At 56.0% G+C, this 27,734-nt stretch overlaps 1 protein-coding gene across 2 annotated transcripts; it reads right to left on the reverse strand.

Moving 5' to 3' along the window:
- Window positions 1–377: 377 nt before the first annotated feature.
- On the reverse strand, window positions 378–27,069 carry ITGA3 (integrin subunit alpha 3). 2 transcript variants are annotated; one of them, XM_041000601.1, is made up of 26 exons: window positions 26,579–27,069; window positions 19,487–19,617; window positions 19,129–19,208; window positions 17,183–17,432; window positions 15,175–15,261; window positions 14,583–14,790; window positions 13,998–14,194; window positions 12,184–12,272; window positions 11,938–12,074; window positions 11,691–11,777; window positions 10,847–10,914; window positions 10,634–10,770; window positions 10,095–10,244; window positions 9,878–9,975; window positions 9,444–9,591; window positions 9,161–9,229; window positions 8,703–8,782; window positions 8,543–8,620; window positions 8,222–8,324; window positions 7,889–8,071; window positions 7,551–7,670; window positions 6,832–6,945; window positions 5,742–5,840; window positions 2,449–2,574; window positions 2,073–2,214; window positions 1,420–1,502 (listed from the first exon to the last, which is right to left on the reverse strand). In XM_041000601.1, exons 1-25 carry the CDS (start codon window positions 26,782–26,784, stop codon window positions 2,104–2,106), a joined length of 3,156 nt encoding a protein of 1,051 aa, XP_040856535.1. In that variant the 5' UTR covers window positions 26,785–27,069; the 3' UTR covers window positions 1,420–1,502; window positions 2,073–2,103. The 2 variants fall into 2 exon arrangements, with proteins under 2 accessions (XP_040856534.1, XP_040856535.1); XM_041000600.1 differs by lacking the exon at window positions 2,073–2,214 and having other exon boundaries at window positions 378–1,502.
- Window positions 27,070–27,734: the final 665 nt, after the last annotated feature.

Here is a 27,734-nt window from a genome sequence, read left to right on the forward strand (position 1 = left end):
GGGCTCAGACTCCCTAGACACCTTATGGCTGGACCTTGGGGCCTTCTGGGGTAGTGGTGGAGAAAGTAATGCAGAAAGGCAGGCTCTCCACTCAATTCTGCCACAGGTCGGTGGTCCTGCCTGTTCCCTTGGCAGCCAAGTAGCTTCAGCTTCAGCTTCCTCCTGACCCAGTTCAGTAACACCCAGGGCCTCCTCCTCCAGCCTCGACCAATGCACTCTCCCAGCACCAGTTGCTCCACACCCCTCCTGGTCTTCTCTGTCATTAAGTTCTGGGTTTTAATTATAGAGCCCTCCAGCACCTCTCTGCTCCCACCCTCTCACACACCTGGCACCAGCTGTCCACGTAGGCCAGCTGGGAGAGGCAGAGACCACGTGTATAAACTGGGAGCTCTTTATTGGTTGCCATGAGAAGCCTCTGTACAAAGAAGGCACAAGGATGGGGGAGCAGCTCCCCTGCTACAGTACCGTGGACTGGGAGAGGGGCTGGGTGGGTGCCTGCCCATGGGCAGAGGGCGGGAGATTTCCCAGCCTCAACTCTGGGAATAGGCCTTGGGCTGCAGCCCACTGAGGCAGAGTCAGGTTGGCTCTGAAGGCCAATGGCAGCCAGGAACATGGCTGTTGTCATCAGCAGGGAGGGAGACAACACAGTGGCTTCGGACCCTGGCCCTCTTCTATACCAGGCATCGTTTCCTCCCTAGAGGATTGCAGGGTCTCTCTCTGGGCCATGTGTGCCTGGGACTGGACTGCAGGGTCACAAGTGGCATCTCTTCTGTCCTCTTGCCTAGCCTGTGGCCCTCTGGGAGATCCTGGCACAGCAGCATGGTCCTGGTCCACCTCCCTGGCTAGTCCATCGTGTGGCTGGGAGATATGGCTGGCCCTTAGTTCCCTTGCTGGAGTCTGAGCAATGGCAGGTCCTGCGGGTTCCCCCAGCCACCTCTGGCAGTGGATCCCAGCGGGCAGGTTCCTCTCAGTAGTCTTCCTCTGGACAGTCGAGTCCCTCCAGTGACCATGGCTCAGGGTGGATCCAGTGTGAACCGGGAAGGGGGACCTTTCTCGCCCTACGCGGGCGGGGCGGGGGGCGCCATAGTTTGGTCCTCGCTGGTGCTCAGCGCACACTGTGGGGCACAAAGACACCGTCCCTGGGTGTCCAGGGCGCTGGGCTGCAGGCTGCTTGCAGTTGCAGAGTCCCCATGGCTCAATCTTCCTGCGGGAGAGATGGCCACAGCCACAAACAGCCCAGGCCAGCGCCTGTGGAGGTGCCTGAGCCTGCGCACCCGCAGGGGCATAACTTAACGATAAATAGGAGGGTAAGGGCCCTGGGGAGGAGGGCGGGGCCGAGGAGTTTGTCAGTAGTATCGGTCCCGGGTCTGCCAGCTGGTCACCCAGTGCTTCTTGGTGGGCAGGGTGCTCCCGGGGGGTGGGTAGCGCTCCTCCTCCGGAATACGCACAGCGTGGTACTTGGGCATGATCCGGTAGTAGCGCGTCCGCTTGAAGAAGTCACACTGGGGGTGAACGGGGAAGACACGGGGAGTCAGCTGGCAGCCTTCGGAGGTGAGGGGGATGAGCCCACGACCCCCAACTCACACACCGCATCTCCCTGCACCCGGACAGGAAGGGCGAGCTTCCTCACCCCAGACCCAGAGGAAGGAGGAGGAGTTGAGGAAGGCAGAGAGGAAAGGTGGAGGCAGATGGAGAATGGAAGTGGGGACAGGCAGCTGCTGGGGTTGCTGATGGGATGGCCATCAAGGGGGTGGGAGTGGGGAGGGTGGGTGTCCACCCAGGAACCAGAGGGCGCGTAGGATGGAGACTGCTGGTCCTCGACAGGCCTGGGAGGTGGGGAGAAGCAAAGGGGGTGTAGGATTATCTGGGCTGGTGCTGTAGCATACCGAGATAGGGACCTGGTCTTGGCAGTGATCTTTGCTCAGTGGGATACCAGGTGCCTTAAGGGCTCCATGAAGAGGATAGAGGCTAGCAAGGGAGCCAGGCCCCAAGGGGAGGAAGTACAGAAAGAAGACAGCGAGAGGCCCCGGCCCGCTGTGGGGCTCGGGGAGGAGGGAGGCGAGCCGCGTTACCCGGGTGGGCCGGGGGCGGGGGGATGCCCCCTCAGTAGTCGTCAGTCAGCCTCTCCGTCTCTGACGGCTGGCTCTTCATCTCCGCCTTCTGACTCTTAGCTTCATACAGGGCGCGAGTGCGGGCTCGCTTGAAGAAGCCGCACTGCAGGGAGGAGGCGGGAGGAGCCATCAGGGGCGCGCTGGGGCCCGGGGCTCAAGGCTGGTGGGGACGCGGGGGAGCTTGGATGCCTGGGTCCCAGCCTCTGCAGCGGGTGTGACTGGCAGCCGGGGAGCAGCGGGGCCTTGGAGAGGAGTGCGGTGAGATGGGGATGTGGAGGGGCACGGTGGGATGAGGGAGGGTCGGGGCGGGGGTCAGGTGCTGGGCTGGGGTCCGAACCTTCCACAGTAACAGGATGATCAGTCCGAGCAGGAGCATCCCCGCGCCCACGGCCACAAGCACCACCCATAGTTCGATCTCGGCCGGCAGCTCCTCCACCAGCTCCGAGTCGATGTCCACGGAGAACTGTGGGGGTCGTGGGGAAACCCGGACTCAGCCTCGGGCCTAGGACCCTGCTGCTTGATCTGCTGCCACTAGGGGGCAGCTAGGGACTGGGAAAGGCCGCCGCCCGCCCCACCCCACATCCCAGCCCCTCGGACACCTGACCCTGGAAGGCTGGGCTGACACCTCAGGGACTGTGTGCTAGCTCCATTCCCATCAAGCCCAGCCTTGTGGCCTAGGGCGAGTAATTTGACCTCTCTGGGTCCCAGTTACTCTCTGATAAGGGGGTCACAATGCCCACCTCATAGGCACAGCGGCCAAAAGCATGGGTTCTGGTGCCAGAGTTTGAGTCTAGCTGAGCAATTCAAGGGCAGTGTGACCTGGCGCCAGTTGCTTCACCTGTCCGTGGCTCGCGTGTTGAAAAGGAACTCCAAGAATATCTACTTCACAGGTGGCTGGGGATGGTTAGAGGCGTTTAATATAAATTAACCCCAGAAAGCCACACTCGCGGAACAACTCCATAAACATTTATCCCCAAGAAGAATGTACAATATAAAGGATCATCCATTCTCCTTTCCTACAGTGTGTGTGTGTGTACACAAAGTTACTTCAGGACGTTCGTGGAAAAGCAATTATGAGTTTGGGTGCAAAAGAATTTTAATCCATGCATAGCTTTCTCATAACGTGTGTTTCTCATGAATGCTTTGAAGCCCTCCTTGTGTATATGAGGATACTTCAAGAGGTTCTTTCAAAACCAAATGTAAGTTTATTCTGACACAAAAATTTGAAACCCATGCCTATGACAAGTCTTCAAGCACCTCCTGGAAAACGAAAATTACGAAAGCGATGCATGGATTTCAAACACTGGAGCTTCAAAACAGACCTAGCTTTTAATCCCATTTTCCACGAACCCTTTGAAGTGTCTTTGCATCTGAGCTTTTCTCTGACTATGCATCATTTTGTGTCTTTTAAAATGATCCTGACGATGTTTTAATTGCAGAGGCTATGGTGACAATGAGAGGCCCTCAGCGGTTTGAATGTCTGGAAATAGCTCTGCCGGGGCTCTCTGGCGAGCCTCTTCCAGTATTTTACTCATCAAGCAAGCACACAGATGGGCTCACTCCAGTCACCCTCCGCTGCACCCGGCTTCTTTTTCCACTCTGGCTCATTGTCTTTCCGTGTTTGGTGACAAACCTTAGCCTCCATCCCCTCTGAGGACTGTCACCACCGGAAATGCACCCCAATGATTGGAAGCATCTCCTCTTGAGAGGCATTTAGGCTGTTTCTGATGCTCTCACATACCCTCCCAGCCCTGCCTTGGCATGCCTGTCCTGTTACCTCCTCTAGGGGCTGGATCCAAAGAAATGGCCTTTTAAAATTTTAATAGCCATCGACCACTTCATCTTCCAAAAGAATCCACCAATGTGTGCCCCAATCAATGGCATTTCTCTCCACTTCAGCAGCACCAACCAGCCCTATTCTTTTTAGTATTTTCCAATCCGACAGGCAACACAAAATTGAATTTCTGGTATCTTGTTTTTGAGAATGTTGGCCATGCGCATTTCAGCCTTGGTACACTGCCTACTTACACGTTGTAGCTTGATGTATTAATGTGGATCAAGGCTTTGTCATACGTGCTAGACTTGTCACACTACGGTGGCTTTCTGTTTCCTTGCTAGTTCATTCCTCATAGGCACTTGTTAAGTTTTCATAGAGTCCAATGTGTGGAAATTCCCCTCTGTGACTCCTGGGTTTAATAACATTGCTCACTCTTCCACAATTAAACATTACTACTCAATTGTGCTCTGTATTTTATCCTGGCACATTAGGCTTTAACTGACCATTTAACTATTTCACCTGATTCAAAGGTACCTGTGTTTACAGCGTGAGGTAGAGATGGGTCTGCATCTTCTATCTATCAATCCACCTTTCTCCACTGATTGAAGATTTGTATCACTCAGTGCATTCCCACTCTGTTTCTTTGGCCTTTTGGGCCCTTGTCTCATCTCTTCTTATTCATTCGTTTATCTTAGAAAACGTTCCAAAAGGGTACTTAACCAAGAAACCCTTCATCATCTATCATTATCCCTAGTTCTATCATTTCCAAATATTAGCAGCAATTTTGTCAGGCTTATTCTTCCAGATTTAGCTTGGAATTAAGTTTTGTTTAAGCTTCCTGTAGAAGCTTAATTCCTACTAGGCCTGGAAATACTTGGGAAGATGTGACAATCTGGGGCTGGTCTGGTGGTGCAGCCAGTGAAGCCACCACCTGTGGCACCAGCATCTCATATGAGTGCTCATTAAAGCTCCGGCTGCTCCACTTCCAACCTAGATCCCTGCTAACGCACCTGGAAACGCAGCAGAAGGGAGCCCAATCCCGCGGGACCCTGCCCCGACCCAGCCATTTTGGTCATTTTGGGAATGAGCTAGCACACAGAAAATCTCTCATTTTCTCTGTGCCACTCTGCCTTTTTAAATAAATAAGACAAATTTTTTTAAAAAGAGAAAGGGCTGGGACAACTTGATGAGACTGACATTTTTTTCACCCACTTGTTGGGGCACATTTGTTGAAATGTTTACTCCTAAGTGCTGTCTACCTCCTGGTGACGTATCAGCCACAGCTGGATTAGCTGTTGTTAGCATACAGGAAACCCAGGAACTTCAGTATCTTCTTCAAGCTTGAAGCTCCTGAGCTTTCCCACTTCTGCAGGGTCTAACCGTTTTTTTTTGAAGGCCCTTGTCTTCTCTGTTGTATAGGCAATCACTTCACCTGTAAATGTGGGGGGGGGTCTCATGACTGGACCTCCACTTGTGCCTGAGTATTCAGCTCCTCATTCATTATAGCCTGTGGTCAGGAGGTGCTGGGCCCCTTTGGCCAGGTTGCTCCATTTTTCTGGCCTCAGTTTTCCTAGCCCAGAAAACAGAGTTAGCCATAGCTCTGCCCTTCACAGAGCTGTTGTGCAGACAGAGGAAGCCACAGCAGCAGTTTTCCACTTTGGGCACACATCTGTGCCCCCCTTAGTACTTGACATACCACTGCCAGGGGCAGGGTCAGAAGTCATTGCTTGGGGTATGGTCCAGACACCAGATGTCCCCCACAAGATCCCAAATGTTGTCAAAATCGAGAACCACACAGACAGTTCAGGTCAGGGTGCCCTAAGCAGGCTGTGGGGTCCTGCAGGCTCACTTACCCACGTCGTCTTGTTGTCCATGTTGATGGAAGCGACACTGGTTCGCAGGAACAGTGTGGCCCAGCCATCTACCCTGACCCGGTCAAAGTCTCTGTAATCCTGGAGGGGGAGGCCAGGTATGAAGTGACAGCTGAAGGCCCTTGGAGCCACCCTCCTGACCATAAGTTCCTTTTGCACAGGGCAGCACTCTCAAGCTTATCACCCTTAGCTTATCAGCCAGGTCCATCCTGCATCCACACACATGCATATGCACACAGTAAAGTACATACATGCACGTGTGTACATACATGTACACATGTGTGTACACACATTGTATACTCCTTTGTGCATCAGGTCCTAGAAGACACAGTGAAGGTCAGGGTCAAGGTCAGGCTTATGGGCCAAATCTGGTCTAGCACCTGCTTATTGTGCCAAATATTTGGGGAGCACAGGCATGTCCATTTGTGTGTCCACGGTGATGTATCAGCCACTTGGTACTGCACAGTTGCAACAGAAGCCCTATGACCCATGGGGCCACGTGGATCTGTCACAGAAAACATTTGATCTCGGTGCCCTGGGATATCTAGCTCTGAGCTACTGTACTCCAAGGCACAGGTGATAAGCAGGGTATATGCTCCTGAGAGATTTTTGTGAGTGTTCAAGGAAGTGAGTTCTGCACATGGCTAAGTCAGAAAAGATCGCATGGGAATTGGGTGCAGGAGCTGACGGGGACCTAGAGGGTGGGAGAGGGGTCTGCACACAGACACAACAAAAGGGACCCAGACGCTCCCGGCAGGAGGCGCCACATAGGCCAAGGTCCAGAGACTGAAAGTAATAGCCACAAGGACCAAACATGGACATGTGGGGGACATTGGAGTTGGCTGGAGGCAAACATCAAGGATGTGTCCACAGCCAGACACACCAATCCAACACTGCCACAGGGACAGTAACAGCCATACACCTGTACATGCAACCTGATGCTGTCTCTCTCACACACACACACACACACACACACACACACACACATGCTGTGACCCTGGCCTCACCCGCTTCCTGTTGGCCACCCCACCCAGTCAGGCAGCAGCGGGAATGCCCAGATCCAAACACTGACCTCAATGAAGGTGCTGTTCCACACACGTGCCTTCACAGTCACATTGGTGATAGAGGGGGCATCAGGAATGTGGCACTCCAGCCACACACAGCGGGCACGGCCATTGGCACAGGTCTGAGGCGAGCAGGGAGGGGGAACACAGTGTGGGCCTCACCTCACAGATCTGCCCCCTCACCTTCCACCCCTGCCAGGTGGCGCCCCACAGGGCTACCCCGCAGGAATCAGCCCTCATCCCTTCACACTGCCCTGATCCTCACACTTACAGGTTTATACATTCTTCAGGGCAAGCTCCTAGCATGCCAGGAACATGGATCGAATAAAGTCTAGTCCCTGCTTGCATCAACCAGACCCTGATACCCATCCTCTTTCCAAGCCCCTCCCATGGTGAGCCTCAGCTTCCCCCATCCCCTACCAGGCCTCCTCCTCCTTGTCCTATCCTATCCTGCTCTACCACCTCCCCAAACCACAGGCTTGGAGCAGCCCTGTGGCTCCCAACAGTTGGAGCCCCTGGGCTGCAGCCAGTATCTCCTCCTTTGGGCCCCCATCAGAGTAGGGTGCCCTCTATGGACAGGAGGTGCATCCCCCCCCCGGAAGCTCCCAAGGGCAGGTGCCATGTGGTCTCATCAGTTGGGGCTCTTCTGAATGGGGGCCCTCTCTGCCCTGCTCTACACGTCCCTTGGTGCCCCATATCCCAGGACAGGGAGGTGCCATCCTCTCACCAGCACAGTCTCAGACTTGGCTTTTTTAGCAGCAGCAAGAGTGACAGGCGGCAAGGTCTGATCTCCTTGGTCCAGCTGGCGCCGTCTGCGCTGTGGGGATGGTGGCTTGTCCCCAGGGTCCTGAAGGGGGAAGAGATTTTTGCTGGAAAGGCAGAGGAAGAAAAGGAGAGGGGGCAGGGAGAAGGGGCGGGACAGACAGCTGTCATTCTCTAAGGGTGGGGTAGGGGCTGTGAGAGGAGAGAGGGGCCTTTTTGTCCTGCAGCCTGCCAAGTTCATGCAATGCAAATGAGGTGCAATGCAAATGAGATGCAAAGGGAAGACCCTGATGGTGAACTTACAGAGAGAGTAAGATTCAGAGGATTAACAAGATCCCCAGGTGGTTGGCAGGGCCACGACCCATTGCCATGGATGGTGATCTCGGCAGGGTACAGCAGCCACTTGCCATTGGCAACTTCATAAGGCCACTCCAGACCTAGAATGAGGGTCCCCAGCGCAGTCAGGCCCTCTCCCATGGGGCCCACCTGTTGGCACAAGAGGTACGGTCATTATCACCTTGCAAACCACTTCCATTTCTGCAGTCCACTCTCCTTCAAGCTCCAGCCCCCAAAGGAACCCCTCTCCCCTTGACTTCCCCAGGGGTGCCCAGACCAGAACTCCAGAGGTCCCCATACCTGAAATTCATACTTGAGGGGGCTTCCCACATCCTCCGTGGTTTTCATAGCAGCCTCTCCCATTACTGTCCCCCCAAAGAAGCTTTGTAGCCGGTGATTTACCCTGAGAGTAAGAGAGATGCAAGAGTCACAGGGCACAGGAGGCTGGGCAGAGGGTGGCGGGGCAGGTGCCAAGTCTGGCTCACTGCAGCCCCCTCTAACAGCAAACAGAGGGTATCAGACCAAGAGAAGGGGCAGAGGAGCTGAGGGGACACTCTGGGGACCAGGAGAGTCTGGCCTGGGCCAGCAGGCTGGGAGTGGACACAGGGGAGCAGTACCCACATGCTGAGTGAGGCCTGGAGTGTGTAGTCCACCAGCAGACTCAAGGTCACAGGCTGCAGGTTGTCCTGGTGACTTGACCTGGGGAAGGAAGGTAGGAGCTAGGCAGGAAGCCCAGGACCCCACAGCCCAGCCCCCAGTCTCACTTCTTTGGGTCACTCACGTGGAGAGCTGCAGTTGGATCTCAAGGTCCCTTGTGTGCAATGTCACCCCGATAACTTCGAAGGCAATGAGTAGCTCCATCTGTCACAGGGCCAGATGCAGGGGGAGAGAATCAGCAGAAACAGGTCAGGCTCACCTGTTTGGGGTAGGCGTTCACGGCTGGCTGGGGCAGGTGGCTGCTCAGGGCTTGAGGCAGGTGCACAGCCACAATGGCTTCCTCCCCTCCACCTGTTGCAGCTGTGTGCACAGTTCGCCAGCAGCTCACTCGTTTTTATCTCAGACCTAGAGTCTCTTCCTGCCTCCTCTTGGGTCTCCACCCTGATGGGGGCAGGGGAAGGGCGGGGGCTCTTGGCTTCAAGGAAGCCTGTGAAGCAGGTGGGACAGGAACAAGGACGGGAAGTGATACAGAGCACCAGCTTGGCAGCCAGCCTGGGTTGGGAGGATGTGGCCCCGGCTCACCCTCTGGTTGCGCTTGAAGGGGTTCCCCAGCTCGCAAAGGATGGTCTCATTAGCTTGACAGGTCCCCGCCTGAGGAAAGAAAAGAAGTGGGCTCGGGTTAGGGGCTGTCCTCGGTCTTCCCGGAACGCAGGGTTCAACCCCCTTACCCCTCACCACCCCCACCTCGCACCGAGACTTGAGAAGCTGCAGCAAGCCAAGAGGCACAGCCCAGGGCTGGGCGGCCCCTGCCCAAGGAGAGCAGCAAAGGGCATGCATATAAGGGGGTGCAAGTGTGAACGCTCACCGGGCGCACTGAGGACAGCAACAGGGCGGGCGGCACTTCCAGAGTGAGCAAGGCCTCGTGTGCGTCCTCCCCGGCGCGCTCCCGGCTGGGGATGTTGGTCACGTTGATGCTCAGGAGCAGTCTACGGACGTCTCTGCTGTACTGCAGCCTGAGAGGAGGGGACCCTGCCTCAGCCCAGTGCCCCGCCTCCTGCCCACCCCAGCTCGCGAGGCCCCACTCCCCGGGCCCGACCAGAGGGAGTAGATCACCCCAACCCCGGGGAGGAAAACTTCCTGGGCCTGCACGGGCTAGACCCTGCCCTCTTGTCTAAAGAAAATCACCTTTGTGGACATCCACCTTAGTGGCGACCCCGCCTTAGCTGGCGAGCCCCGTCCCCCAAGCCTTGTTGGCCAATGAGGCCCCAACCGGCTCTTAGCCAATCCGTGAGGCCCCACCTGCTCAGCTGCTGCCCCTGCTCGGAAACGAAGGCCGCCCGCATCTGCAGGTTGCTGTCGCACTTGTTGTCCGGCCCGCACTCCTTCTGGAACTGGACCTGGGAGTGGCCGGGGCATGAAGGGAAGCACACTCCCTCGCCCCTAACGCCCAGCACAGCGCCCCTTCTCCCCGCACCCCTCCCAGCCCCCCTACCCCCCCCCCCCCCCCCCCGCGCACCTCCGTGTGGTTCTCCAAAGCCTGCGCCTGGTTGAGGACCGGGTAAGCGTCCAGGGATCGCAGCCCCAAGCGGGGACGCTCGGGCAAGCGCAGGGGTAAAGAGTAGTTTATGGAGATGACGATGGGGCGGAGCTTGTCACGGACGTTGTCCTGGGGAGGGAGGTCTCACTGAACCCGAATGGGAACTGCCCCCCAAATCTGTCCCATGGTGTGACTGAAACCCCCTGATCTCTCGATGCCATTCACCAAGATGGAACTGGGACTCCTTTTCCTCAGTTGTCCCTAGTGGTCCTAAGGAGTCCCCAGGCAGAGCTCTCTCCCCTTCAGCCCTGGTGTCCCCGCTTCTCCCCGAACTGAGTTAGGAGCTCCTGAGAGATGCTAAGTCCTTTTGGGCTTCCCCTCTACTGTGTACTGCTTGCTGTGTCCCTAGAAACTGCAGCCTTCCACACCAATGTCCCTCGCTTCTGTGGCTGCAGAGGCCCCTCTCCCCTCCCCTAGGAATCCAGAAGTCCGCTCCAGCCCCCACTCTCCTGCCTCACCATCAGGAGCAGTTCCAACGTCTGGCAGCGCATCTCTGGCATGGAGAAGAAACCATGGAAGACGGCCGACTGGCTGCGCACAAAGCGGAGGCGGGGCGGGCGTCGGTCACGGTCAGCCTCCAGCGTGTAGGCCAGGGCTGCAGGCACACAGGGTGGTGGTCAGCCGGCAGCTGGCTGCACGCGCTTCCCCTCTCCCTGCACCCCAGCACTCACTGATGTTTCGCCTGTAGTTGGGGTTCCCGGCACTCTGGTTGTAAGCAAAGCACAGCTCCACCTGCACACTGGGAAGGGAGAGGGGATGGGGTTTACAGGAGGGTCGGAAGCAGGGTGAGAGGTCACAAAGGGGAAACTGAGGCCCCACGAGCAGAGGACCTTGTCTGGAGCCATCAGGAGGCACGTGGCCCTGCCCACTCTGGAGCCCTGGGTCTCCTGCCACTCTCCACCCCCTGCTGCTCCACCCCCAGCTCTGTTTGCCTTTTGCCCCAGCATCCTAATCTCAGTACAGCCCCACCGGGGTCACAGCTGTCAATATCATCACTTTCTGAGCCACTAACATTTCTGAGCAGGTGGGGTGTTTGGAGTGCCGCATGAAGGACTTTTGGTAAATAATCTCATTTAATTATGTCAGCGGCCCTGTAAATTAGTTATGAACTTTGCTTTACAGGCAAGGAAATCTGAGACCCAGAGGTCGATAAGTTGCCCAAGGTGACTCTCCTGCCTTCCTCACATCCAGCCACTTTAGTGTTCCCCTAGTCCCTCTTCCTCCAGGACCTCACAACCCACAGTCCAGTGCTGTGCCTGCAATGGCATAGCTGGGATTTGGACTGGGCAGTCCACAGCACCCACCCCAACCACCATGCCCTACTGCCTGCCTGTCCCCCTCTTTCGATTCATCTGCTGCCTCCTACAAAAAAACATTTACTTTTTAGCAAGGGAAAGCTAGGCTGACCTCGGAACCACACCGCAGAAGGCAAGTTTCGAGGAAACTGGGCCCTCTTCTCAAGCCTGCAATACATGAGGAGGAGGAGCAGGCACAGTGGGGTCCCAAGGAGCTCACCAGGAGGTTGCTGTGCAAAGTGTGGGGTCCAATACCGCTGGCCTGGCCACCAAGGTCCGATGAAGGATGTTGATAACAGGCCGGGCCCTGCACAGATGACAGAACCAGGCAGATATCAGTACTTCCCTCATGCCCAAAGCCACAGCTCTGGGCTTCCGAGAGCCTGCCACCCATGATGGACAGGCACAGGTCTCTGTGCAAACAGGGAGAGGTGAGAAAAGAGCCTGTCCACCAGCCCCAGGCTCACCGCAGCAGCACAATGCGGTCCGACAGGCTCCCGACCAGTAGGTCAGGGTAGAAGTTCTCATCCACATCCATCTGCCCACTCAGGGAGTAGCCAAAGGTGGACAGGCCAGGCAGTCCCAGCTTCTCTCCGTCAATTACCTGTGGTGGAGGGCAAGGGAAAGTGGTGGGGGAGGCCCAGGGACAACAAGGAAGGGGTGAGGGAGGGAATACCTGCATGGACAGCAGGTGCATTCCCGTCCATCCGTACCTGTTGGGGCTGTCTGAGAAGGCCTCCGGAGCTGCTGTGGTAGATGTATACTTTGCCCAAGCCCTCGAACGGAGCTCCCACGGCAATGTCTGGGGAAGAGGAAAGGAGATGGTCACGTGGGTCCTTGAGGGCTCACAGCTCCTCCTGCCGGTCCTTCAGCCTGACACTGACCTCGCCCTGCCAGGCAGTATTCCGAGTAACCCAGGCAGGCAGAGAAAGCAAAATGCCTTTACCACCACCCCCAACACCCTAGCTCAGTCTCTTCACTTTTTTATTGCAAAGGAAGAGAGACAAAGACAAGATCTTGTATTGGCTGGTTCTCTTCCTAAATTCCCAGCAGGTGGTGCCGGTCCAGGTGGAAGGCTGAAGCTAGAAACAGTCTGTGTCTCCCATGCTGGTGGCAGGGATCCAAGTACCTAAGCCATCATCCACTGCTTCCAAGGGTGCACATTAGCAGGAAGCTGGAATCAGAAGCAGAGCATACTCTGACACAGGATATGGGCGTTGAGAAGCAGCAGCCCAATGGCTGCATCCAACACCCACCCTAGCTCTTCTAATGGCAGCTTCCAGCCAGGTGATACGGTCCCTGCTGGGGACTCTGCCAGGATGCTGTCAACTATTTAACACCCCAAGAATGCTGCAGGATGTGTGCTCTTGTCCCCACAGACTCAGAAAACCCAGAGGCCCATGAACAACGAGTCCAGGATATTTAAGCATGTCTGTCTTATACCAAGGTAGAAATTAAAATAGTGACACTTAGAGGACTTGAAGTGTCAGAACTTAAAACTTTAGGCCAGCTAAGAAGCCACCATCTGTGACACTGCCATGCCAAAGTGAGCTCCACTTCTGATGCAGCTCCCTGCTAATGCACCTGGGAAAACAGTAGAGGACGGCCCAAGTGCCTGTGCCCCTGCATCCATGTGGGGAACCCAGATGGTGCATATTATCTTTTCTCTCTCTCCTCCAGTTTCTGCCACTCTGCTTTTCAAATAAAATATTTAAAAAGACTTTAAAAAGTTCAACCATTGTTGCTGCAATTGCACCGCAGACATTTTATTATCTTCAGTTTTCCCAAGCTCTTTCTCATTGCTGTTTTGCTCTGAACAGGCCTGGGTGACCAGAAAGCCAAGCTTGTGAGTGAAGCCGGGAAGGGAACAGTAAGCTGCTCCTACATGTCTTCCCAGCAGGTACTCTGGCCACTTCTTAGCTCCTTGGAGGTCTCTCTCCCTTCAGCAATGTCCTGGGAAACTTGGCAACCAGACTCAACCGGGTGATCTCTCTCGGACACTCTGCTTTTGATTGGTTGATCTCAATTTCTCCATAGCACTAAAGATGACCCTTATCAAGAGCTCCCCCATCCGTGCACCTGCTATACTACATTCTTGAACTTAGTGCCCCCAGCCTTGCTACTCACCTCCTAACCATCTCTTAGCCCCTTCCTGAATTATCAGTTCAAGGTACCACGCTTTCTATCACTGTCCTGCCTCATAGTTTTCTCCAGATTCCCTTCTCCCTCCCCCACCAAGGCTCAAATCCCAAGCTCCCACTTCCCCTGCCAGGCTTCCAAACTTTCCCCATCTTGTGTCTCTCCCTTCAGCTCCCCTCTAGTATGTACTCAGTCCAGCCTCTGCTGACCAGCCACACATCCCCTCCTCCAGGAGGTACACTGGGCTTGCCTCTGCTGCTCTCTATCCCTTCCTCTCTAGCATTGCTCTAGGCTCCGCAGCCCGGTTGCCTCTGTGAGCCCTGTCAATCCTGGAATGCCGCTGGCATTAGGTCAGTGGGGAGGCTGGGGGAGGGGCGCTGGCTCTTACCCTGGAATCCATCTTGGTTGATGTCACCGATGCTGGCCACAGAGAAGCCAAAGGCAGAGCGACTGGGGCCGTGAAGAAGGAGAGAAGGCTGGGCAGAGAAGGAAGTGCCTGCCTGGTTCATGAAAACATAGACGGCTCCCCCTATCTCCTCCTTCCGCTCGAAGTAGTAGGGAGCACCCACCAAGAGGTCCTGCCACCTGCACAGGAGAGGAGAAGGAACAGCAATGTGAGAAGGAACAGCATCACCTCCATTGAACAGGCATGACTGTGCTAAGGCATGTGGCTGTGCAAGCAGTACCCAGCCATAGGTATGAGAACATGGCAAGGCTAATAGAACCTTCTCCCCCAAGTGGCAAATACAATGCAGGCAGAGATCACCCCAAGCACCCCACATCCACGGGAGCGTAAACAAATGCAGGTTTCATGCAAATGACATGCAAATACCCAGACTTCCAGTCACTACTCTGCAAACAGCGGGCAAACAAATGCACAATTGCAAAACCTCCGAGTCCCTCAGCCGGCTCACACAAGTCCGCCCTCCCCCACCTCTCTCCCTGGCCCCACAGGTTGTCCTCAGATTCTCACCCATCATTGTTCAGGTCTGCCAGGGCAATGGCACTGCCAAAATAGGCGCCCACCTGGGTGCCTTCTAGCACCTGCCTCCTGCGCAGATCTCCGCCTACCTCCTGGCTCAGCAAGAAGACAGCACCCATATGTCGGTGCCGCGGGGCACCTGTTACAATGGTGATGTTCGTGGGGTTTAGGATGGCACTGCCAACCTGCACTGTGTACCCTGGGATAAGGGAAAGAAGTTTGTTTAATCCACGCCCAAGGAAGCTTTGTCCCCTATTACTCTGGCCCCATAGAATGGCCTATCCCCTATTACCCTTTATTCTAATATGGGCAAGAAAGTGGACCCTGGATGCCCAGCAGCCGTGTGCCCCCACCTCTAGTCCCCAGTTCTGCCTGTGTGCTGGGAGCTTTGCATTTTTAAGTTCAGAGCAGGGCCTGGCATACTCAGGCTTACTGCTTACTAAGTGTGCGCTCACCGAACTGAATGCCACTGGTTCCACCGCATTCCACCCTCACTCTCCCACCAGGCACTGAAGGCAAATGGGTCAGTATGCCACAGTCCGGGCTGCCTCCATTACCAAATGGGGCCCACAGCTGCACATACCAATATAGAAGTTCCCTTCGTCCTCAGGGTCCTTGTAACTGTACTCAGACAAATCCCACTCCTTCCGCTGGATCATGTAGCTGTTTCCTTCACAAGGATTTGGGAAAGAACAGAAGCTGCATTGGTCACCACCCCCACCCTACACCATGTCCAGCTCCCCACCCCCTGCAAGATAAGGATAACAGCACCCCTCTGAGTAACGAGTTAGGATCACTCGACCTTTTGTAAAGCACTACCTCTTTATTTTATATCTTTGGGGGAAAATGATTTATAGGAGGAGTAGAGAAACAGACAAGAAAGAGAGCTCCCATCCTCCGACTCACTCCCCGGATGCCCGCAATGTCCCTTTGGCTGAAGCCAAGAAATGGGGATGCAATCCAGGTCTCCTGAGGTGGGGTGGCGGTGGCAGGAGGGAGTATAGGCAGGAACCCAATTACCATCACCATCAGGGCTGCTTCCCAGGCTCTGCATTAGGGACTGAGTCAGGCCAGCCAACCCAGGGACTCCAATGTGGCTGCAGGGCAGCTTAACTAGCTACTTCATCTCCAGGCTAAATGCCACCACCCACTCTGCCAGGTGCAATGATGAACCCCCACTTTGTGGATGAGAAAAGTGAGGCTGAAGGAAAGAGACTGGCCTGCTCACAGTCCCATCGGAGCTGGTTGTGGGAAATGCCCCTGCTGGCATCCAGACTCCCAGCTGTTATCAGATAAAGATGGGTTATCTTCCCACCCTCTAGATACTAGGATCAGACTCTACACCTGCATCTCCTTCCGTTCCTGTCCTCAAACATGGATGCTGCTGGCAGAGTACCCGTGCCCCTGCCAGGGGTCATTAGGATCAGTGGCGGGTGGGTAGCAAGGGTTGGGTGAGTTTGGGGGAGCCAGGGCAGGGTCTCAACCTCAGGTAAGCTCAGAACCTGGACCACTTGTTTATTAGGAGGGGCTACAGGGTTCTCTCCTCTTGTTGACTCTGCTAACACAGGGGTGCTGTAAGGGGTTGCTATTGCTGCAATCTTTGTGACAGAGACAGGCAGAGAACTGGCGAGGAGACAATGGGTAAGTGTGGTGGTTAAAAGTGTGTGTCTTTTAGTTTTCTATTCTTTTCAAAAAATATTTATTTATGTAAAGGCAGAGTGACAGATAGATCATCCATCTACAGGTTTACTCCCTAAATAGCAGCAATGGCCAGGAATAGGGGAGACTAAAGCCTTAAGAGCCTAGAACTCCATCCTGGTCTCTCGCATGGATGGCAGAGGTCCAACTACTTGAGTCATCCTCCACTGCTTTTCCAGGTGCATTAGCAGGGAGCTGGATCAGAAATGGAATAACTGGGGCTCAGACCAGTTTTCAATATGGGATGCAGGCATCCCTACTGGGGGCTTAACTTGCTGTGCCACAACACTGTCCCCACACGTGGGGTCTACCACCCTGTAGCCCCTGAGAGCGGGATCCTGTGTGTTGACATGAACCATGCTAACAGATTTTGATGAGTGAAGACAGAAAGAGAGAGTAACAGAAGAGAATGTAAAGTATGCTTCTGGTTGTTTTCTTTTGTTTTTAAGGCACCTACAGATCATAAAACAAATCTGGAAGCAGCCCAAGGTCCTGTTCACACCGGGGAGAGGGAGGAGACGAGGAGCTGAGCGGAGGGGAACTTTTACTCTTTATTTAAGCACATCGCAAGGCACTGCCTGGTGGTTCTGTCAAGCAAGTGCTTTCTAAGATATATTTCAGATGGTTAATCTGGAGTCAGCCAGCCCTGCGTTCCGATTCACGTTTCACAACATTGGCCTTGAGCAACTAACTGACTTTACCTCTCTGGTTTTCTTTCCTGTAAATGAGCGTAAGACTCTTTTCACAAAAGTTTTAAGAATCATTAAGAGGGCGAAAGGCTCCCATGAAAGGTATGTCTCCCATCCCCTACTGTGGATGGTTTGAGCTGGCTGTCCCAGTGACTTACAGGGTGGGTGATCTCTTCCCACCCAGCCCCACCCCACAAGCCCCACCTTTCCAGTTGTAGGCTCCTGGGGCTCCGAAGTACACAGTGTTCTGGGTGAAGCCGCCACTGGTACCCAGCTGGCACATGCCCGTCTCCAAGTAGTCGGTATTGCTGTTGCACATCTCATTGTGGTAGGTCTGCCAGTCATCGCTGGGGTCCAGCTCGAGGTCATTGCCACGCACATAGCACTTGCCAACCATGCGCCGCTGGTCCTCTAATCCTGACCACAGCACCTGAGTGTAGCGGTGGGCGCAGACCTGGGGACCCCAACCCCAACGCACTCAGGCTTAGCCAGGAGTGGGGACCCAGGTATCCCCTTGGCCCAATGACCCCCCAACCATCCCACAGTGACCCCAAAACCTGCATCTCCTTTCCAGAATGCATAAGGCTACTCTCAAGGGCAGGAGCACTTTTGAGAAAGTTTGGGAGGGGGGTGTGTAGCTTGGAGAAGTTGGCCAATGCAAAGGGAGACAGGGTGAGGCAATGTGGGGTTCAGGTTCTCAAGTCTAAAAGAGGCCATTGACCAAGTGATTAAGGTGTTTGCTTCCCTGCTGACCCTGGATGTCCCTGTCCTTTCACTAAAAGGACCATTATTAAAACAACAGTGGCTGCAGCCACTGCACACTCACTGCAGACTTACTATATGCCAGACACAATTTTAAGCTCTGGCCATGTGCTCACTGACTCTTTTAAGCCTGCTAACATCTCTGTAGTGGTACAGGAAGTTATCCTCTCTAGCTTACAGACCAAGAAACTGAGCCACAGGGAGCTCAATGACCTACTCAAGATGCCACATCTAGAGAGAGGGGGAGATGGCTCTAACCGAGCCTCTGTGGCTCCACAGACTTCACTCCCCAGCCCCTGGGCTGTGCTGCCTCACAAAGGCAGGACTCGCCGCACATGCTTGGTGCCCAGGGTACAAATGTATTTATGGGGCAAATCAATGAATCCGAAGAAGGGGCTCTGAAAACAGCCTGGGGCCAAACACCACAAATAGACCCAGTGCTTGTTTATTCATTCTTTATCACCTTCCGGTTGGGAGACCTGATGGCCCAGTGTGCCCCAGCTTGGCCCGGATCACTGCTGCCTTCCTAGGGCTAGTACAGGGCTCGGCGCACAGTAGCTACTGTCTGGCTGGCTGTCTGGCTAGCTGAGCAGACAGCTACTGCAGGACCCAGTCAATGCAGAGAGCCCCTGACATCGCTTTCAGTAGATTCTCAAAGAGGGGTTCAGTGAACTGACACAAACCCCAAGCTCAAAGGTGATAGGGACCTTGACAGTGATGAGTTTGGGGGTGGTGGCTGATTGGAAGGGGACAAGGGGAAACGCTCTAAAAAGATGTCCAAAGTTCTACGCTTCGTGGGTATCTGTTACACAACTACCTGTTTGTGAAAGATTCGTTGAAACATAAAATTCATCCATTTCACTGGATGTAAAGTTTACATTAATCTAAATAATAGTGAGGAAAAATACCTGTCTTTCTAAAACTCAGAAATTGCTAGCCTAGTGGCCGGCGGCCAGCACTGAGGAATGTGGGCAGGAGGTAACAACGGCTAGCAGGGAGGGGCCCTGAGTCAGAGTGGGTCGAGTGAGCAGGGCCAGCGGGGTTGTGGTTCTTCCAGGAGTCAGGGTCCCAGGAAGGCAAGGCAGCCAGTGCCAGCCAGCAGGGACCCTCTCTACCCTCTCCTCTTCCTAATTTCCTGGGGTTTCCATGGAGGGTAAGTATCCATAGTGGGTGCAGGGAGGAAGTGGGAGATCAGACAGAATCCTCAGGACACTGTCACACGCCTCCTCCCCAGGGGGCAGGAAGTGGGGGAACCGTTTGTTGCAGAGACACCTAACCACCAGGCACCCAGCACATGCACACACAGAGGAGCTTGATACTGTCCTTCTCCCCCTCCCCAACCCCCAGGGGAGAGGACTGGGAGGAGCCGACACTGAATGTTCACTTACCAGAACTCTTCCTGCAGGGCCCTGGCTGGCCACAGTCACCCCAAGCCACATGTCCTCAATAATGTGATGGTCAGGGTCACCTGTGGGCATGGGACAGTGTGTGAGCCTGGGCCCCTCCCCCACTATCCACACTGCAGTACCCAGAGCCTCCAGTAGGCAGAGGTGGGTCCCTCCTGGATGCCCCACCTCAGCAGGGCAGCTTTCCCCACTCCCATTATTCTGCACTTCACCAATCCCCCTGTGGCCTGCTCCTCCTCTTCCTAGCTGGGCACGAAGTAGCTCCTGCAGGTCCCCTAGGACACCCTCCCTGCCCCTTTGCCAGGCTCCCCACCCAGCTGACCCAGTCCCTTCCCCTCACTTTTCTCCGTGATGTCCATCCGCTCGCAGTCATCCTTTTGGGCAGTGAGTGGGCACAAGTACACAGCACCGGTCCGGTTGGTGTAGCCATCAGCGGGGACAGCAAGGTCCTGGGGGGCACCAGCCAGGAGCCTGGAGATAGGGAGGCAGGTGGGCCCAGACTCAGATCTCCCAAATATTGCTATGAACAACTTAACTTTTCAACAAGCATTTATAGTGTCTTATGACCCATTCCACTACCTATGGGAGAAGGCAGTAGGGAAGCGGGCATTGGCGCCACCTCAGGACAGGAGGGTCACCTGCACACAGCTGGGGCTGGGCAGGCAGGGAGGCTCTCAGAAGCCACTCTGAGGACGCTGCCCAGAGTCACCAGGTGAACGAGGGGTGGGGGAGTGCTTGAGACAAGGTGTGGCATGTGCACGGGGCCAGCAAGCATGAGCAAGCAGGGAGACTCATTCAGGGCTATGCAAAGCCCTTGGGACAGATGCAGCCCAGCAACCTCTGGGTGGGGCACAGAGAGAAGTGGGGTGCAGCCTGGAGGGAGCCACCTAGAGGTGTGAGGGAGGGGAGGGGTCTGGTCCCATCCCTGTTGGAAAGGATTGATTTTCTTTCTATCCTGCCCGGGGGGCCATTTCTATCTCTACAACATCCTTCACAGGCCAAACGAAATCATCAACTTAAAAATTAGCCTGCTATAGATTTATTGAGTTTTGAGTCCCACCTGCGGTTACTTTGGCAAGGCCAGCCAAATGATGTTGCAGCTGGCCTTATATGGCCTGTGGGCCGGGCGTTATCCACCCCACTAACCTCTGAGGAGACTGGAGGAATCCTGGCACTGGGTTTTATCTCAGGTGGTGGCGGCAACGGCCGTGGGGTAGGGGGGAAAAGAGAATGGTTTGCCAGAGGGTGGGGAGGGAAGACAGAAGCCAGAACCCTACCTCTTACAGCCATGACAGAAAGGATCTTAGATTTAGGAAGCCTGGGCCCTTAGGGCCCCTGGGCCATGTCCAGTATCCCTACTGTTACCCAGAAACAGGCACCCAAGGGACTGAGGAATGCCCACTTTGGACAATGTGCCCTAGAGGGTGGAGTTCATGGGGAAGGGCAAGGACCATCAACTTCCCCAGAACCCGCCTTCATCAGCCTGAACAACAGGCCAGAGTGGGTGACTGGAGCATAGAGGCCACAGCGCCTGTGGCTTGTCAACCACAGAAACGCTTGGGTCATCTGTGAGACATGTACACAGCTCAGCGCACCCCACAGCAACTGGGTGCAATCTTGCAAACCTTGGAAGATGCCTCTTCCAACAGCCCCAGCCATCCTGTTACTCCCACCCCCACCCAGACACTCCCAGCTCTGAACTTCCTGCCAGAGTTAGCACCCCCTGCCTGGGACCCATGTGTGTGCGCACAGCCTTGAGGGCGGCAGGGAGTGGGTAGGACAGGGCCCGGGCATGCTGAGGCCTGTGGGGTGCCTCCGCCCGCCTGCTGGGACTCAAGAATGCACTGCCTGGGGGTGCCCAGGAAGAGGGGGGCGGGACCTCACTCCGCAGTGCTCCCAAGCAGGAGAGCTGGCCAGAGGCCAGCATGGCAGCCGGGCCCAGTTAGTCACCTTCTGTCTGGGCCGAGGAGGGCGCCTCGGTGAGTCCACTGCCCGGCCACCCATGGACATCCGCTCCCCGGCGTGCCTGACAGATGAGCCAAGGAAGCCATGCCCATGGGAAAGGAACCATGCAGCCTGGAAGGCGAAGGGTCTGGTTCTAGAATTGGTTCTGCCTCAAGGGGAAAAATCTTTCTGTCACTGAGGCCTTGACAGCCTGGTCTGAAAAATGGGGACAGCAGCAGCAGTTCTGCTGACCATGACCATGGGGTCGCTGGAAGGACACACAGATTTGTTCTTGGCTTTGAAGCCATAACCAATAAAAACCTCGTGGTACCAGGACTGGCCTGGCATGATCCCAGGCCTCTCTCTCCCAAGGGACCCTGAATTTCTGCTCTGCCAGGTGCATGAACCTGGAATAGTGGATCAAAAACAAATTGCTGTGGTTGCCCAGAAGGGGCAGGGACCAGGATACAAGTGGGACTTCAAGGGTCTAAGGATGCCAGCCCGTGATTGAGATGGGGGATGGGGACACTGGCAGCTACAGTCAACCTCGGATGGGACCTGAGAGTCGGCTGGAAGGTGGTTACAATGAGGATCTAGTTCAAGCCTTAGTGAGAAGTGGGGCAGGGCAGTGGGTGCCAGGTTGCAGTCCCGCATGTGGTGTAGTGGAAGTGCGGCCCTGCTGGTGCTTGTGCCCCCAGTTCCACCCAGCTGTGTGCCTGCTGGTGAGAAGGGGCAGGGCCAGTGCCCTAATCCCAGCTCCAAATCCCACGCCCCACCCTCCCCAGAGATTCCACAGGGAGCCCCCCCTCCACCTCCTCCCTGCAGTATTTTTAGCTCCTGCTTGGCCCGCTCGGAGGCCCCATAAGGCCTTTTTGGCTCTTGGCCCAGGATCCAATGGGTCTAAAGCCAGGGGCCTGTGCATGGATGGGGGAAGGCAATGAACAGAGGTTCAGGTCCAGCTTCCTCCAGCCACATCCAGGTGTGTGCAGTCAGGGCTAGAGAATCCACAGGATGGAAGGGACTCTACTGACATGTAATTGAAAACACAACTTCTAGTGGTGCAGCGGATTAAGCCGCCACCTGTGACACCGCCATCCCATATGAATGTCAATTTGAGTCACAGCTGCTCCTCTTCCCAACCAACTTCCTGCTAAACCTCCTGGGAAAGCAGCGGATGTGGTACAAGTGTTTGGGCCCCCACATGGAAGACCCTGAAAGAATTCTAGGCTCCAGGCTTCAGCCTGGTCCAGTCCTGGTCACTGAGACTATTTGGAGAGTGAACCAGTGGATGAAGAGCTCTTTGTCTCTCCTCTCTGTAAGTCGATCTTTCAAATAAAAATAAATCACTTAAAAAAAAAAAAGAAAATACAACTTCTACACACATGAACTACTTGTTGCTGGGTGTGGTCCAGAGCAGAGTCCAAAAGCTGACCCCTCCCAAGCCACCAGCACACCTGTCCTCCCACTCCAGTTTGAAGATGAGACCAGATGGAGGGATGGAGGGATGGAGCTGGTAGAACTCGGAAGATAGGAGAAGGCCATCAGGTTGGGGTGGGGGAGCAGGGAGCCCCCTAGAGGCAGAGGGTGAAGGAGGTGAGATTTTGGACAGCTGCCTCCTCCGGCTTTCATCTGGCTCCAGGCAGACCACCCCTGCTGCCTCTGGGGAGCCCCCTGAGCTCTAAGCTCCGGAAAGCTATTGCTCACCTCTGCCCAGTCTCTCCTCCCAGGGCAGTTCAAAGCTAATGGAAGAGTCAAGTAGAAAGCAGTGGAATCAAAGAAGGCTGAGGAATGGGGCCCTGGAGAGATCAGGAACCAGGTTGGCGCACCCCAAAGAGAAGCTCCCCCAGGGGACACAGGGTGTGGTGATGTTCAGAGAAAAAATCTATAACATTCAACTTCCCTGGTGGCTCCAGGGGTAAAGGGGGGAGGGCGGGCCAGGGGATTCAGCACTCACGCCAACTCCAGGCAGGAAGCAGGAGGGGAGGGGGCCTGCTCCAGTTCTGATCCCCAGGGGGTAAGGGGGGGCACTTATCAGATGCCTGGATCCCAGCTCAGTGCCAGCACTGCTGCCCAAATTAACCATCTCCCCAGAGGCTGCTCCTGCAGTAGCTGAAGCTGCAGCCGGCCCCATCTTCCTCCTCCCCCTCTTCCTCAGCTGCCCACCCAGCCCCCTCTCCCCCCACTGGTGACTCAGCCCAAGAGAGCAACAAGCTGGAGGCCTCTAGCAAACCTCGGCTAAAAAAAAAAAAAAAAGCCTGTTTTTCTCATTTCCTTTCCCTTTTTCTGGCTGTTTAGTGTTTTTTTTTCCCCCTGAATTTGACCCCTTGGGGCACTCTCGCTGTCACCTAACTTCAGGCCTTCCTACCACAAGGATATCCTCTTCTTCCTATTCTTAGCCCTAACCAAGCCCAGTTGCTGCTGCTTTCTCTATGAGCTCAGGCTTCCCCCAGTGCCCATCTACATTAAACCCCCTGGGCTGCCACTGTTCATAGGAGAGAGCCGGAGGGAAGGGTTACCCCAGGTGCAGGTGTGCCTGCAGGCACAGCTGCTGTGCCTTTGTCTCCTGGCATGAGCCTCCAACCACCTGCCCTGCCCAGCAGAAGATGCTTTAGGAGAGCAGAGCAGGTGAGCTGGGCTCCTGCCTGCCCCGTGACCCATGACGTCATTTCCCAGACTTGCTCATTTCCAGGCAGAGGCTAAAGGCAGAGGCACATGGAGGCTGCCCTCGTGGCTCCCAGGAATTCCCAAGAGGGAACCACAGAGCAGGTGCCGCCTCCCCCTCCAAGGAGACTTCATGCATGTCTCCAAGAAGCCGGACACCTGCTGTGTCTTTCATTTCCAGAGACTGGGAGACTGGGGCTTGCATTGGACAACTGGGCTGGGGAGAGGGTGAGGGGTGGCAGGGAGGGTCCACTTCTGGGGATTTAAGCCATTTCTGGAACAAGACCTTCTCTGAGAATGGGAAAGCCACTCTATCCCCTTGCTCCTACCCCCAGGACAACGAACCAACATTCAGGATTTTGCTTCTACTTTTAAGGAATCCTCATTTCCTAAAAAACATCTCTGAACCACAGTCTCCAAGCCTGTTCCCCTTTTTTCAAAGGGACTTAGAGAGCAGCAGAGCACAAAGCCACAGTTCGACTGGTTGGTTCCCCTGAGTGGTGTACCCAGGCAGCTGTTCACATCTGGCCACACAGCTGCCTGCAGCCAAGCCCAGCTGGCCCACTTGGCTCTGTCACAGGGCCAGCAGTGGAGATATCAGTGAGGAGATGTGCCTAGAGACAGCTCCACTCCTGGAGAAAGCTTGAGGATACCCACAGGGGAGCCCCTGAACGATGTACCTCTTGGAGGTGGCCTGTCAGTCCCAGAAGGTGAAAGCCACCTCGAGCTGCCCAGGCAGAACCCCGGAGTGCGGCCATCTTGGGAGGCATTCGCGGGTGCTAGGGGCATATCCAGGTCCTGGCTGCAGGACAGGAGCCTGCAGCCACGCCTGGGCAGGATGGATATATGTTGGGTACTTTTTATAAATAATTGTAATTAATTGGCTTCAGAAAACAGAGCTTCCATCCACTATTTCATTCCCCCAAATACCCTTAACAGACTGAGCACTAAAGCTGGAAGCCAAGAATTCAATCCAGGTTTCCCAGGTGGTTGACAGGGACTCAACTATTTGAGCTGCCCGCCCCTCACCCCACCAGGGTTTACATTAGACAGCGGGGTGGGGATGGCTCCAAGCGTTCTGATGAGGGTTGCCTTTACCACCAGCCCCCACGCCTATTCCGACAGCGCACAGGACCACGTAAAAGGTCTTAGCGTAAGAGGAAATCAAGTCTCCGGTATTAGCGAGAGACCCAGGACAGCGCACGGCAGGCGCCCTTCTGAGTTCTTTTCCCCCAGACAATGCCAAGCCTCCGCTCACAGGAGCTGGGCAGGAGACAGGGATTCAGCTCCAAGCCCTTTTTGGGAAAAATTGTCCCAGGGAAAGAAAGTTTGGTCAGGCAGACTTGGCAAAGGGGGAAGGGCAGCAGAGTCATTCCTTGTGCTTATGCCCCAGTGTGATCTCTTCACACAGTTCTATCTAAGCAGACTGGGCTGCAAAATCCTGCACTCACACACACACACGCATACACTTTGCACTGATGGGCATTTGGGATATCCAAAAGATGAATGGTTGGCAGCAGGAGACAGGCCAGGAAGGGTGTGGTGTCCCTCCTCTGCCACGGACGTCAGATGGAGTCCAGGCTAAGTCCAGGTAGGCAGGAAGCATAGGGGCTGGGCCAATAGGGCAGGGGCCAGAGCTGGGACAGAGTTGGGACTTTGACCATTCCCAACTTCCTCAAGTTTCTGCAGGCCCTAGTCGGAGCTGGGAGAGGTTTCTGTGCATGCTCCATCTGACCACGTCGTCTAGCTCAGCAGGGTTAGGGGCCAGGGGAAGGCAGACATCTGGCAGGTCACTCAGCTCACAGAGGCCAACACAGCCTGGCTGGTCTGCCACTGTCTTAACCACTGGCCCAGCCTGGGCAGCCTCACTCGCCCGCAGGTGCCCTCTGTCCCCAACTGCCAATCCAAGTTCATAGCAGAGAGACCCCTGGACATGGGTAGGTGTGATGGTAGTTGCAGAGCGAGGGGGAAGGCAGCTGGATGCGCTCTTTCCCTCCTCCCCTAAGCCCTTCCCGCTCCTTCTCCTTGCAGCTGTTGGGGAAGGAGAACAGAAGGAAAACAGCATTTCCCTCTTCAAACCAAAACAAACACACTCAGGGCTGCGATTCAACATGAATCTGTGGAATGCAGGGATGAGGTCTGGTGGGAGCCGGCCACTGCGTAGGGGGGTGGACGGTAGGAGATGCAGCATCAACAGGGACAGCTCCTCTCTCCCATCCCCCACCCCAAGAGATCTTAAGGCACCTCTGGACAGCTCCACGCAGCCAGCCGGCGGGACTCACCCGGCAGGCAGCTCCCCCTGCACCCGCAGGGCCGAAGGAAGCTACCCCTTGTCTAGCACGGCAGAGGGCGTGGCCGGCGTGGCCGCAGACTAAGTGTGAGGTGCAGGGGGAGCTAACATGCACGTGCTGTGGGTTTTGGGGGGCGGGGTGAGGAGGAGGAGGAGGAGGAGAAGGAACACTAGGTGTGTTAATCTTGTTTATCCAGCTCCCAGCCCTGGAGAGAAGAGGCCCGAGCTAGGTGATCGGTTCACAGCGTGGGAGGGGGCTCAGGCAACAGGGACTCCACTTCCGTTCGCCGAGGTCTAAAGGGCGGAGGGGTCGCGTCTAGACAGGTTCTGGCCAGGTCAGCACTTGCCAGTGAGGACTGCCTTCCCATCCCACACCCAATCCTTCACTTCCCGCCCAAGCTCCCGCAGCCCTAAGGCTGCTCGGATATCCGGCCCTTAATATGGGCTTGCAAGGGCCCTAAGGGCTGCGACCTAGCTTCGGATCCGCACACCCCCGTACACTCCGTCCCAACCCAGCCCCTAGTCAGCTCGACTTACAGGTAGCGCTGCTGCCGTTCCGTCTGCCGGTGGAGGGCGACCGAGTAGCCGAAGAGGCTGCTCGGGTTCCTGGCCTCCTTTACCACCAAGAATCGGGTGTCCAGGTTGAAGGCAGAGGCAAGGCGGCCTCCTGCCGCCACCATCAAAGCAAGTGCACAAAGTATGGGGCGCGGGGCGGCGGGCACGCGGCGGGTGCCCGGGCCCATGGCCGCCAGCTGGAGCAGAGCAGGGCCTGGGGCGAGAGCGCGCGGGAGTGCGGAGCTTGCAACGAGGACCTGTTCACCTGCTCCCTGGCCGCCCGAGGTCACCCGAGCCCGCCGCGCCCCGGAGTGCAGATCGGGTTCTTGTCCTCAGCGCCGCTCGGTTTCACGACTGCTCCAGGTCTGCGCTCGCCGATCCCCTTCCGAGGTCCGCGGGTCTATTCAGTCGGGTCGTGCAGTCGGGTCCCCAGCCCCCCGGCTTGTGCCGACCGCGCCCCCTCGGCAGCGCTGTCGCCGCCTCCGATCACGGCTGGGTGGCGGATCTGGGCAGGGAGACCAGTAGACCGCAGGGCGGCCGAGAGGGAGGGGTCCCCCGGCGCGCGCCCCGCCTCCCCACGCCCAGCCCCGCACCTCCCCACCTTGTGCGCCCAGCCCGTGCTCCGCTTTCCTTCCGGGGAAAGAGAAAAGGTCCCCGCGCGGCCGCCGCCTCTTAAAGGGGCAGCACCGCCCCTCCTGCCTCATCCTTCCTTCCTGGCTCCGCCCTCTTCCCCAGACACCTGTCGGGAGCCCCTAAAAGCTTGGCTTTGCCCTCCCCGCCCCCTCGCTTCTCTGGAGGAGCGTCGCCTTCAGAGCAAGATGGATTGGACGGGCGGGACCAGGGGTGGGATTTACCCCCTCTTGGCTGCGGTAACCGCCGCCGCTGGCAAGGCCGTTCTAGGCGCTGCCACCTCGGCCGTCCGGGCTGGAGAGGCCGGCTGTTGGCGCATCTGAGAACCGTGACTGGCTGGAAGGCTTGGCTCGCCTGGGCAGCGCTGGGTGCGCTGCAGAGGTGGCTGGCTATCTCTGGGCGCTTTCCCATTCTCGGTCTTTGTGAAGGTTTGCTTCTGCGATCTACCTGCCCCCACCCACCCGATGCGAGCTGGGACTGGCTTCACAGCAAAACCAGACAGATACTT

The sequence above is a fragment of the Ochotona curzoniae genome, unplaced genomic scaffold (genome assembly GCF_017591425.1).
Source record: "Ochotona curzoniae isolate NIBS_2020 unplaced genomic scaffold, NIBS_Ocur_1.0 scaffold_2453, whole genome shotgun sequence".
Lineage (NCBI taxonomy): Eukaryota > Metazoa > Chordata > Mammalia > Lagomorpha > Ochotonidae > Ochotona > Ochotona curzoniae.

Bases quoted from the DNA above. Each gene is read 5' to 3' on its own strand.
- ITGA3 (XM_041000600.1), bottom strand. From the start codon at position 26,784: ATGGGCCCGGGCACCCGCCGCGTGCCCGCCGCCCCGCGCCCCATACTT. The intron at 8,621-8,702 runs GTGAGTGACCCA...TTCCTTCCCCAG, and splicing joins ATCCAACTGCAGCTCTCCAC to GTCAAGTCACCAGGACAACC. The intron at 8,325-8,542 runs GTGGGTACTGCT...TCTTACTCTCAG, and splicing joins CTCCAGGCCTCACTCAGCAT to GGTAAATCACCGGCTACAAA.